Below are 11,407 nucleotides of genomic sequence, written 5' to 3'. Positions count from 1 at the left end.
TTAGAGAAATGAATATATTAAACATCGTGAGGATGGGGGTGTCTGTCTGCTCTTAGGAGGAGGCAAGTACACTCCTTAGAAAAGTGCAGATGTAAAGAGAAGCTCTTTTGAGGATGAATCTTGAGCTGCTCAAGATCTGTGAGATGTGACCTTGCGGGAAATTACTACAATGGTCTAGATGTCAACTTGATGATTCTAAACACCCATCCTGAGTTTGGATACCATTCCTGACTTGTGGAATTGAATCAGGAATCAGTTTACAGCTCTTCCCTAATTTCCATCAAAACAAACAAACAACAGAACAAACGAGCGAACAAGCTGAGGATCACGAATGGGTGCATGCTCACAGTAGAGGCCGGCCCATTAAAGAATGCCACAGTAAGCCCACTTCTCCCTTTTGTCCACAGGGCTGAGTCCCTTCTCTCTGCCCCTGGAAATAAGGTTTAGCTGTAAAAAATGGAGCAGAGCCCTAAATAAGATGCCTGGGGAAAGGGGTAGAGGCTGATAAAGGAGGAAGATAAAAATCAGGGTTGAGCACACTGCCACCAAAAATCACATGAACGAATGCAGTGCATACACTCACTGTCAGTGAGCGAGGGGGTATGTCCACTCAGGAGAGGCTATGTGCACAGACTGTGGCTTTTCCTGACCAAGTGGCATGGCCCTGACCTCACCATTTCTCACTCATCCCTCTCACTCAGCATTCATTTAGCTGCTGATGGGGTTGTTGCGCAAGATATGATGGTCAATCAACAGAAATAACCTCACTTTATAATTTATGAAGCATAAATTATATTAAGAATTTGAAGCAGCTGGCAAAAAGTACTTGTGACACAAAAGGAAAAAATTAGTAGCTGTGGGAGATCAGGGCACAGGGAAGGTAGGGTCTGAAAATCAAAGCGAGAAGAGCGATACTTCCACTTATCACTCATCTCTGTTGCCCACTGCAAGGTCAACCCAAGCTGCCAAAACGTGTAGTAACAAGAAAAAGAGCTAACATTTACTGAGTTCTTTTTAGGTTCTAGGCACTTGACATGTCTCTTCTCAGCTTCCTCAAAATAACCCTAAAAGAAAGGTAATATTATTTCCCTCTTTTCACCAAAGAGGGAGAAGCAAAGTAACTTCACTAAGGTTTTACAACTACTAAGTGGCTGAGCTGGGATTTGGACCCTGTCACCTTGGGTTCCTAATCATTTAGCTATTCCAATTCTGTCTGTAATGAACAGATGGAGATTCATTATGATCCTTCCTGAAAACAAGACTATGAAGGACAACTTCCCCTCACAGCTAGAGAGTTGATCAGACTGCTAGTTTCTAGGTCAGGGAGAGACATCAGGGGACCAGAGTATAGTTCCAGTTTTTGTTATTCATTTGCGCAGTGATTCTGCATCTCAGTTTTCCCAACTATCAAAAGAAGATAAACCCTACCCTTTTCTTTAACAGGGAAAATGAACTGATGAAGGTGAAATGCTTAAAGATTTTGGGAGAAAGGTGCTTTGAGGTAAGGGAGACCATGGCATGGGGTGGGGTATGGAAGGGTGTGAGAAGGCAAGTGGCTCAATTTGGTTTATCAGGAAATGACCTTTGTTGAGTTTGCTGGATGAACGCATGGAGCTGTGTTTTGTTCCTCACTTCCTCTATACTACCTGCTATTTCTCTGAGTTTTATCCTTTAAATTCAGACATTCAGATACACTCCTGGATGCATCTCAGGTGTAATGAAAAATCTTGAAGTTAGGTTTAAAATGCATCTCACCAGACTAGCCGTGGGATTGATTTTCTTTGTCTCCACTTTCTTCTCTGATGTCAACTTGCTGACTGATTCCTGAGCCATTTTCAATCTGAAATTGAAATAGGGAGAGAGGAGGGGAGAGGAAGAGAAAAAGGGAAAAAAGAAAAAGGAAGTCAGGTTAAACACAAATCCATATGATGTTGAATTAACCAATCAACAGTTTGGAATTATAAGGAATGGATTTTCAATGATTTAATTATTAAATTCAAACTCTAGATGTGAAGGCATGTGTCCTGTGTTATCAAAAATGAATTGCCTTCACTGGCTGAGAGGCTTACCTAGATGACTTTGAGAAGTCTGTGTTTTTGTGACCAATGCAGGAGCTTTTAATCTATGGAAAACTAGATGCATTACCTTCATGTACATGTCAAGGATATCTGGCTTGTGATCCACTTAGGGAACATGGGAGCTGCAAATATTAACTAATTCACATCAAGAAAGTGTAAAGAAAATCCACAGAATGGGAGAAAATATCTGTATATCATATATCTGACAAAGGACTTGTATTCAGAATACATGAAGAACTCTTATGACTCAAGAAAAAGACAAATTACCCAATTAAAAATAGGCAAAGGATTCGAATGGCTCTTTCTACAAAGAAGACATATGAATGGCCCATAAACACAGGAAAAAATGCTCAACATCATTAGTCATCAGGGAAATGCAAATCAAAGCCACAATGATATAGATACCTTTTCACGTTCACTAGGATGGCTAGAGTCAAAGAGCAAGACAATAACAAGTGTTGGAGGTGAGGACCCCTGACACACTGCTGATGGGACTGCAGAATGGTATTCACTTTGGCATTTTCTCAAAATGTTAAACATAGTTATCATATGAACCAGCAAGTCCACTGCTAGGTATATAACAACATGTATACCCAAGAAAACGAAACTATATGTCCATACGAAATTTGCATAGGAATGATTAGATCAGCATTATTCATAATAGCAAGAGCAGAAAGAGCCTGAATTTCCATCAGCTGATAAATAGACAAAATGTGGTATATTTACACAATAAAATATTACTAGACAATAAAAAGGAATGAAGTGCTGATACATGCTACAAAGCGGGTGAACTTTAAAATCATATAAGTGAAAGGAGCCAGTCACAAAAATCCACATATTATATGATTCCATTTATATAAAATGTCCAGAATAGGCAAATCCACAGAGACAGAAAGTAGATTAGCAATGTCAGGGCAGGTGAGAATGGGGAGTGACTGCTAATGAATAAGGAGTTTGTCCCCAAATCAGGTAATGGTGATGACTGCAAATCCTTGCAAATATACTAAAAATCACTGAATTATACACTTTGAAAGGGTAAATTTTACAGTATCTAATTTAAATCTCAATCAAGCTGTTATAAAAAATTCATCAGTTTGACAACATATTATTTCCTATCCATTGCATCAACTCGACAATATATGTCTTATCCATCAGATTAGCAAATCTAATAGTCAGACAATAACTGTTACTGAGGATGTGGGGAAATGAGAACTGCCCAACAGTGCATGAGGGAGTGTAAACTGGTACTAGCTTTAGCAATATCAAGTAAAACTGCACACATGCATACCCTAACAAGTCAGCAATTTCTCTTCTAGGGAGATACCCAAAAGCAACTTTTATATACAGATGCATAACTTTTACTGTGGCAATATGTGTTATAAGGAAAAATTGGAAACAACCTAATGGTTGGTTTAATAGGGTAATGGGTAGATGATAATAGTGAATAATAATAGCTACCATTTATTGGATGCTTACTCTGTGCTAGGTACCGTTCTACCTGCTTTATTTGAATTAAACTATTAAATTCTCATGACAACCTTGTAAGATAAGAACTTTCACTATTCCTATCTTATAGATCTTAACTACTGTGTAAGACTGCCTTCATAAATTATATTTATTTAATGGAATAGGGTATAATCACAAAAAGGAATGAACTAGATGTATGAATTCAAAATTACAGATATTAGAAACATGATGTTGCAAGAGTTAAGATTTCTGTGGAGTGATACAGGAGAGAAGCCAGGTATTGTGACAGTCTAATGCTCAGGCTCCAGAGCCTGGCTATGATAGAAATAATTCCCAGGTCCACCACTAATTAGCTGTGTGACCCCGGGCAACTGATATCTCTGTGTACCTTGATTTTCTAAAGAAGAGGATAACAACAACAGTGCTTTCTACACAGAGAAATTGAAAGGATGGGGATAGTACAGCCCGAGGCACAGTGTAATCCATTCTATAAATGTTTGCTACTATTGTAACTATGCATGCAGTATGCTACGTTGTATATACATTTATAAATAGTACCCACAAAATAGTATTTTTCAAAGATGCCTGCATGTGTTTATAAACATATATAAACATCTTTCTATATTTATATACAGACTGAAAGATACTCGTTTCATGATAGAAGTTATCACTAGAAAGAAGAAGAAAGTGGCTTTGGGGCTGGTATGCAGAATAACACAACTTCATTTTTATTTATAATGCTTCATTTTTATTAAAAATTCTTAAAGAATATGTGGCAACATGTTAACAGTTAATTCTAGGTGGCGGCAATATGAATGTGTTATTCTTTAGAACATTTATTTTAAATTAAAATAATACTTTTAAATACTGACTATTCACCAACTCATAGGTACTTTTAAAAAATGAACATGCTTTTTCTTCAGGGCCTCAAATAAAAATCTTTTGCTGTACGTTAATAACATACTTGCTTAATACTGAAGAAATGTCTGAGTGTCTTAGCTCTTTACTTAGCTAATTTTACCCAATTGACTGTAAACATACGCTTAGTAATCCAATCTCCCAGTCCACATGCACAAGTTAGTTACAATGAATTCAACATGCGGACTTGTGCATCAGAAGAGAAATAAAAATGAGACAAAGATGAGCAGTGATTTATATAACCCAATAAGAAATACATCTACAAAGCTGCCCTGAGAACAGGCATCTCCCAGTACTGACACAGATCTAAGTGTATACACCACAATGCCTACTAAACTTTTCTCTTTGCAGCAATAACCATGACTATACCCACACATGTAAAGAATGCACTAAAAGGATCAAACCCAGATCAGACTACACTGGAGACTCTGACTATTAAGGGATTTGGAAACCAGGATGATGGTGTTGTAAATGAGGCCACAGCTTGTAGCATCTACTCTTCTTGGCTGCTCTCCAGCAAGATCTATTTTCAAGAGAACACCTATTAGTGACCCTTTAATCCCAATTCCATTGGTGTGGTGTGACGTTACTATTTCTCTCTGGACGTCCTAACTCTTAGGGAACTTTGTCTGGTCACCTTTTGCTTTAGCAGTTCCTTTTCACCTTTGAATTCTGGTCTCATTTTTCAGAGACGGCCTTCTCTCATGCTCCTGCTCAGTGTTACCTTCGCCAATTCCTGCAACCCTCAGCGGCCCTGTGACTACTCCCCACATTCTTTGGATATCTGGGGTGATGGGGGTGGTTGGGGATGTTGAGGCGGGAGGATGGGAGCCAACCTAAGGTTCTGAACCTACTGCAAACCTTTTCCTACTGGTCAGTGGCAGTTCCGCAGACTACAGGCAGTCATATATACCCTAGGCAACCCAGGACGATTCCAATCTCAGTGATTCCAACTGGTTCTTCTCCAAAGGCTCTCATTCAATTATTATGTCTCCTTTTTTACAAGCACAGTTTAAAAATCATAGAAGATTGGGAGAAGGCAAAGATTGATGGCAAACATCAGCTAGACTTGATGCTAATTCTAACTCTGCCAGTTATTAGAAGACTTAGAGCAAGCTAATCAACTTTTCCGTTTCCTTATCTGTGGAATGGAGGTTAATATCAACCAAGATATTTTGTGAGGTTTAAATAAATTAATATATGTAAAACATCTACCATACCTGGAATATAGCAAATGGTCAATAAAGAATAACCATTATGAATTCTTCCAACACAGAAATAAAGACACTCCTTAAGAATGAATGATAACAATTTCTAATTACAAATTAAACAAGTGGCACTATTAGCTAAGGACTATCTTGCAGTCCTATCAGTTAGATGTTTCCTGAAAGCAAACCAAATCAACTATTGCTATTACCCTGAAATATAGCAAACCAAGGAATGCACCTCAAATTTTCTAATCCGAACTATCTGGAAGCTAAACTTTGATGCAGGTATGACAAAAATTTCTTGACCTTTTTGAATTTTGGCCTCTTCTCAACCAATAATAAATAAGAGAAACTATTTAAACTTCAGAACAAAGGTCGTATCTATTTCCTCACATTTTTTCCTGTTTTGTGGAAGTCATAATTATAAATAGAATTTAAATTTCCAATATTATAGAACTTGGGAGTAAGTATATCTTTTCATATTAACCTTGCTTTTCTGAAAACCAAAATAACACTTGTTCCTTACTGAAAATTTATGTTTATACATTTAAAATTATATTTTAAATTTATATATATTTAAAAATATAAAATAAAGTAAGACTCACTGGGCATTTAAATATTTTTTTTCTCAGAATGTAAGTAAGACATACTTGGACCAGCTGATAAAATTAGCACACACTACACTCTCAGAAGATACTCAAGGGTAGAGATGGTGACTATCATTTTTACTGCTGTTTCCTTGGCCCTTGATATAGTAGCGGCTATGTATATACATGCCATAACTGAATAGAGACCTACAAAATAAAACTGAAAAAAATCCTTTACTTTACTAAAATCCTACTCCTTTGAATTTCTTGACGACGGAGCCCATGAGTCTTCATGGGCATGCAACCTGTGCAGTCTCATGTGGCTCCTGGTTTAATGCTCTGCTGTCCTTGTCTAGAGATTGCTAGTTCTCAATAAGAGGCTCCAGAGATTGTGTGGCCGGCCCTGCCTAATACTTTTCAGGACAGTTAGTCACTTTTACCAAGAAAGTGGGACATTTTTCAACCTCCCTCCCTCCCCATCATGCCCAGATATTTATTATTGGTTGGATAGAGTTGACACCTCCTTCCAAGGTTCATTTATTCGACTGTGTTGTGATCATTTCTAGGCACTGCCTCCCCCCACCTTGTACACTAGACTGCAGCTCCTCAAAAGCAGAGGGTATGACTTCACTGTCTTTCTTTCCTTAGCATCATGTACAGTACCTGGCATACAAGTAAGTGATTGATGAATGCTGAATGAATGAATGAATAAATAAATAACAGTGATTAATCTCTAAAAATTCAGGCATCAAAAGCGGATATGGGGAAAACACGTAAGTTCGTTAAGATCCATTAAAATATTAAGTCCCTAACGTCACCTGACATGACACCACCAACGCTCAAGGCTGATTCTACAAAATACAAACCAGTACAGTCTCACTAGAGTCTCTGTATGTCTTTAACGTTAGAGTCCATATCACTTTTAGAAGGCAAGGATGTTTTTCAGCTGCTTTTATACCATACCTGTGATAAGAAACAAATGCTTACATATTCTGATGATCTGGCTATGTTCTGCACATGGTGGAATAGCAGAGTGCCTAAGTAGGTCTTCAAAACTGTGTCAGCCTGACAAGAGGTTGATGGTCGGTTGGCTGGTCTGTCTCTCTCTCAAAAATGTTCTTTGAAAACTGTGGCCAAAGCATCACATGTCCTCTGAAGAAACTACCGTAGCTGCTGCTTTGACTGCATTAAAATCACTCCATTTTTTAGTAATTACGTGGGAAAAGACCTTAAACTAAAGGTCTGCTGTATGAGCAACCTCAGAGGGTTGAAATAAATTTAAATTATTGCTAACGTTTGTAAATGTAGAGTTTTCACATAAGAATTCAAAGTTCTGACCTCTTATAAAGTTGGAAAGTATGGCAACACAGAGTGGCATTTCTATGGAACATCTCAGTTTGCGGCACTGCCGTCACTCCCTGTCATACCTGCGGTTGTCAGGTGGTGCTGTCTGTCAGTTCATCTGCACAGTCGGGTTTCTTATACCCAGTGCACTTCACTCCCTTTTGTTGCCTGTCTGGCCTCTCTAGGCTTCAAGGTTTTGGCTGGGAGACTTGCTGAAAGGCTACTGTGATAGTCCAGGAGTGCAGACATGACAGCCCAGACAACCGAAATAGTCTTCTAAATGACCTAATTCCTCCAATCCATCCTCCTGCTGATGAACAAGGTCTCAGTTAATAATGCATAACTTTGAGAATGTCACCTCCCTTCTCAAAAACTTTCAATGACTCCAATCAACTATAGCTGGCGTATAGAGCCAGTATTAACAAAGGTTTTCTGTAAAGGGCCAGAGAGCAAATATTTTAGGCTTCACGGACCACGTGTTCTCTGCGACTACCCAACTCTGCTGCTGTAGTGTGAAAGGCACCATAAAAAATACGTGTAGGAACAGCAACGCAATGCTATGTTCTAATAAGCTTCATTTACAAAAACTGGTAATGGGCCTGATTTGGCCCGCAGACTATAGTTTGCTGACCTTTGAACTACAGTATGTAATTGAAATTCTTACTCTGGCAATCAAAGCTGCCCCTGTACTAAATTTTGTTTACCTGTCTATCTTACCCTTTCAGACCCAGATCTGGCTTTATCTTGTGCTTAGACAAATTGCTTAACCCCTCTGAGCCTCAATTTCCTCACCTGTTGAAAGTGGGAATAACACTACAAGTAAATATCACAACTGCTGTGAAAAGAATTTTAAATATTATATTACTTACCCAGTATCCTTTCCTTCACCTCATTCCCTGTGTTCCCTGTCCTGCCCAAATGACTCACCATGCTTCCTGTGTGGCTTTTCTCACCTCTGCTTCTTGCTCTTAACTGTTCCCCCAATGACTTTCTTACTCATTGCCATGTGTGCAAATTCTTCCCACTCTTCTATTCCCAGCTTAAGTGCCAAAGTCGTGAGAGCATCCCTCACTTTCCTTAGCCAGAAGTAACTGCTCTTTTCTCAAGTGAAAGGGCACTTTGTGGCTCTATTAAGGCACTTAGGACTTGCCATCTTAGAACCATTCAGGTGTCTTATTTCCCTTAAACCAATCGGAACCACTTGAGGACAATAATCATGCCGTATGGATGCCTGGGTCCCCTCCCTGTTCCCATATCTAGCACTGTGTCACACGCAAGTCAGTTGTTAACCAATATGTAAGTGACAAATGAATGACTCGCATTGATAGTTTTTTTCTTCCTACCTTAAACAAGTCTAAATATTTATTAAATACCAAGAGTAGTAGAATGATTATTTTTTGCATTTATCTTTGGGGGAAAAAAAAATAAAAACACTTTAAAATCTAGTTCCAGTTATTAATTAGCTGATCGAGCCTTAATAAAAAATAAAAGAATGCTCAAGGCCACTCCAATGTGCTTTATTTATACATGTCAAATATTTATACATGTCAAACTTGTACATTCCAGGATTCCTAAAAGTTTCCACATTACTTTGTCCACAAGGAGACTGAGGCTCAGAGAGGTTACACAACTCACCCCAAGCCTGGAATTTGCCTCTGTCACTTAGGAGATGAGAACTTTTCTGCATTTGGTCATAGAACTTGCTGAATTGACAATTTCGCTACATACATACTCATTCTCCCACTTGGCTTTGTTTATGGACTTGTTTTTGATGCTGGCCTAGATATCAGTTCTATTTTTGTTTGTGGTTTAAATATTTACTCTAGAGTATCATACATAGTTGTTCATGATTACTCATAAGCAAATACCAAACTTGATTTCAAAGGTTACATGGCACTCCCTCAAAAAAAAAAAAAAGAAATATAGGGAAAAAACACATATGAATAAGTTAAGGAAAGAAAATACTATTCTGAAATCATAAATGTTTCAATAAAATTGACTTTTAAAACCGTACCTTTCCTTTCTCTTTATAATGCATATGCTAAGGAGTTATTAAGGGCCCCACTAAACTTCGATTGCTGCCAAAGTCGATTGAAGAGAGATATAAGTATGAGATGGGGCAGCGACACATCTGATGTTCCCGCTTAGCCCTCACTCTACAGAAGTTATCTGCAATCTTGGTTTCGTAGGAGAACCACCTGGGTAGAGAATTCTGCCTACACTTAGAATGTAGAAAGTTGCAAGAGAACACTGTTCCCATCTTAACAATGAAGAGCTGAAAACATAAAATCATATCTTTGCTTTAACCCTTCAGAGAGCTGCGGTCACATGGCAGTTGGCTGATCTGCATCCTGAAGAATAATAGGTTTTTCCATGGAGAAGTTTAGGTGCCCCAAGATTACAATTTCATCTCCTGGGAGGACATAAAACTGGGCATACTTTGGGCTTTCTACAGGCAAGATTTATATGCCCGCAGTTAATTCAAACCAATTTGGAACAAGTGACCTGAGACTGAAGAAGTATAATGTTTTTATTCTTTTGACATTCATTGTTTCATTGATTCATGGTGCACAGGGTAGAATATATTGAAATCAGCAAGGAGTTTATACTAACGGAAGTGCTGTCATGTTTGACCATAGGAATGAACTACAGTGGCCAATCAAGAGATAAGTGAGATATGAGAAGGTATTTTACATTCCTTGTCTCTATTTAAAAAAACCAATATTTTAGAGCAGTGTTTTCAAATAGTCGTCCAAAGAGCTTTACCATTCAGCAAAGATGTTTCAAGGGGAGGAAGAAGAGTTAGGGAACCCTCTAGACCTCAACATCTGCAAGCCCTGCTTCAACCAGAAAAGTTTTATTTTATCTGTTTTATATATTGGAGTTTCATGTATGTTTTCATTTGGACAAAAAAGGAGCTCTATTTTTTTTTTTTTAAGTTGAAAAACCCTTATGCGTGGAATTCAACAGAACACAATGAAACTAGTAGGGGAAAGAGAAAAGAATAAACCACTTTCCTCTCCAGGAGAATGATAGCCAATAGGTCTTTTTCCTAAAGAATTATCTGGGGATATCTTGGAGTTGGACAACTGATTAAGAATAGAAGCCTCTTTGAAAGGATCAGTCTTTTGATAGCCATAGCCACTGGATTCTCGATTTTGGGCTCTAACAAAATAGCAAATGTTTAAAAATCAAAACACGGCCAGTGCTACTACTCTTTTCTGCATGTTACTTTCCAGATATGTTCTAAGACTGTGAGATCAACAGTCTCTGTTAATATGCACAAACAGGCTCTGTGGGGACAGATTCAGATGAGCTGAAATGTAGGAAAACTAAGTGCCCACTGGGGGCATCCATTTACTTTCTTTTCATAAAGATAGAAATTACCTCACAATTCATTATGATTCATTTTTTTATGGTCTTGCTTGTAATTTTGCATGACCTTCCTGATTTGAGCCCTATTATACTTCCCATTTCTATTTTCTTTCTTTGCTTTTAATGACCCCAGAATAAAAATGAAAGGATATTTGACTGTACCCTGTCTAAGGTTCCTCCCAATTTAATTCTATGGCCTCGATTAATTTTTCTTTTTTGGTCATCTGCTTTTCCCCTTTCCTTTTTTCCCCATTCTGAATATCTGTCTGAATTGTAACAAGAATATCAACCTATTAACTTTTGAATAACTCTTAAGTATGAGGCTATGATGCATTTTTAATTTAAAAAATCACATAGGTAATTAATTGTCGTCTGGACATAACTTATCTCAAAATATGACTCAGGTTGGGGTCTATACTCTAAACAATGG

At 38.0% G+C, this 11,407-nt stretch overlaps 1 protein-coding gene across 6 annotated transcripts in view; it reads right to left on the bottom strand.

Annotated features, from left to right (window-relative positions):
• FMN1 (formin 1) overlaps nucleotides 1-11,407 on the bottom strand; it is a 373,160-nt gene that overhangs the window by 9,213 nt on the left and 352,540 nt on the right. For all 6 annotated transcript variants that reach the window (XM_016160807.2, XM_016160801.2, XM_016160803.2 and 3 more), the window contains one exon: nucleotides 1,756-1,840. In XM_016160807.2, the coding sequence (XP_016016293.2) occupies nucleotides 1,756-1,840 (85 nt within the window). The remainder of the gene's footprint in view (nucleotides 1-1,755; nucleotides 1,841-11,407) is intronic.

The sequence above is a fragment of the Rousettus aegyptiacus genome, unplaced genomic scaffold, assembly GCF_014176215.1.
Source record: "Rousettus aegyptiacus isolate mRouAeg1 unplaced genomic scaffold, mRouAeg1.p scaffold_m13_p_3, whole genome shotgun sequence".
In the NCBI taxonomy this organism is placed as follows: domain Eukaryota; kingdom Metazoa; phylum Chordata; class Mammalia; order Chiroptera; family Pteropodidae; genus Rousettus; species Rousettus aegyptiacus.
This window is presented reverse-complemented; position numbering and strand designations above follow the sequence as displayed.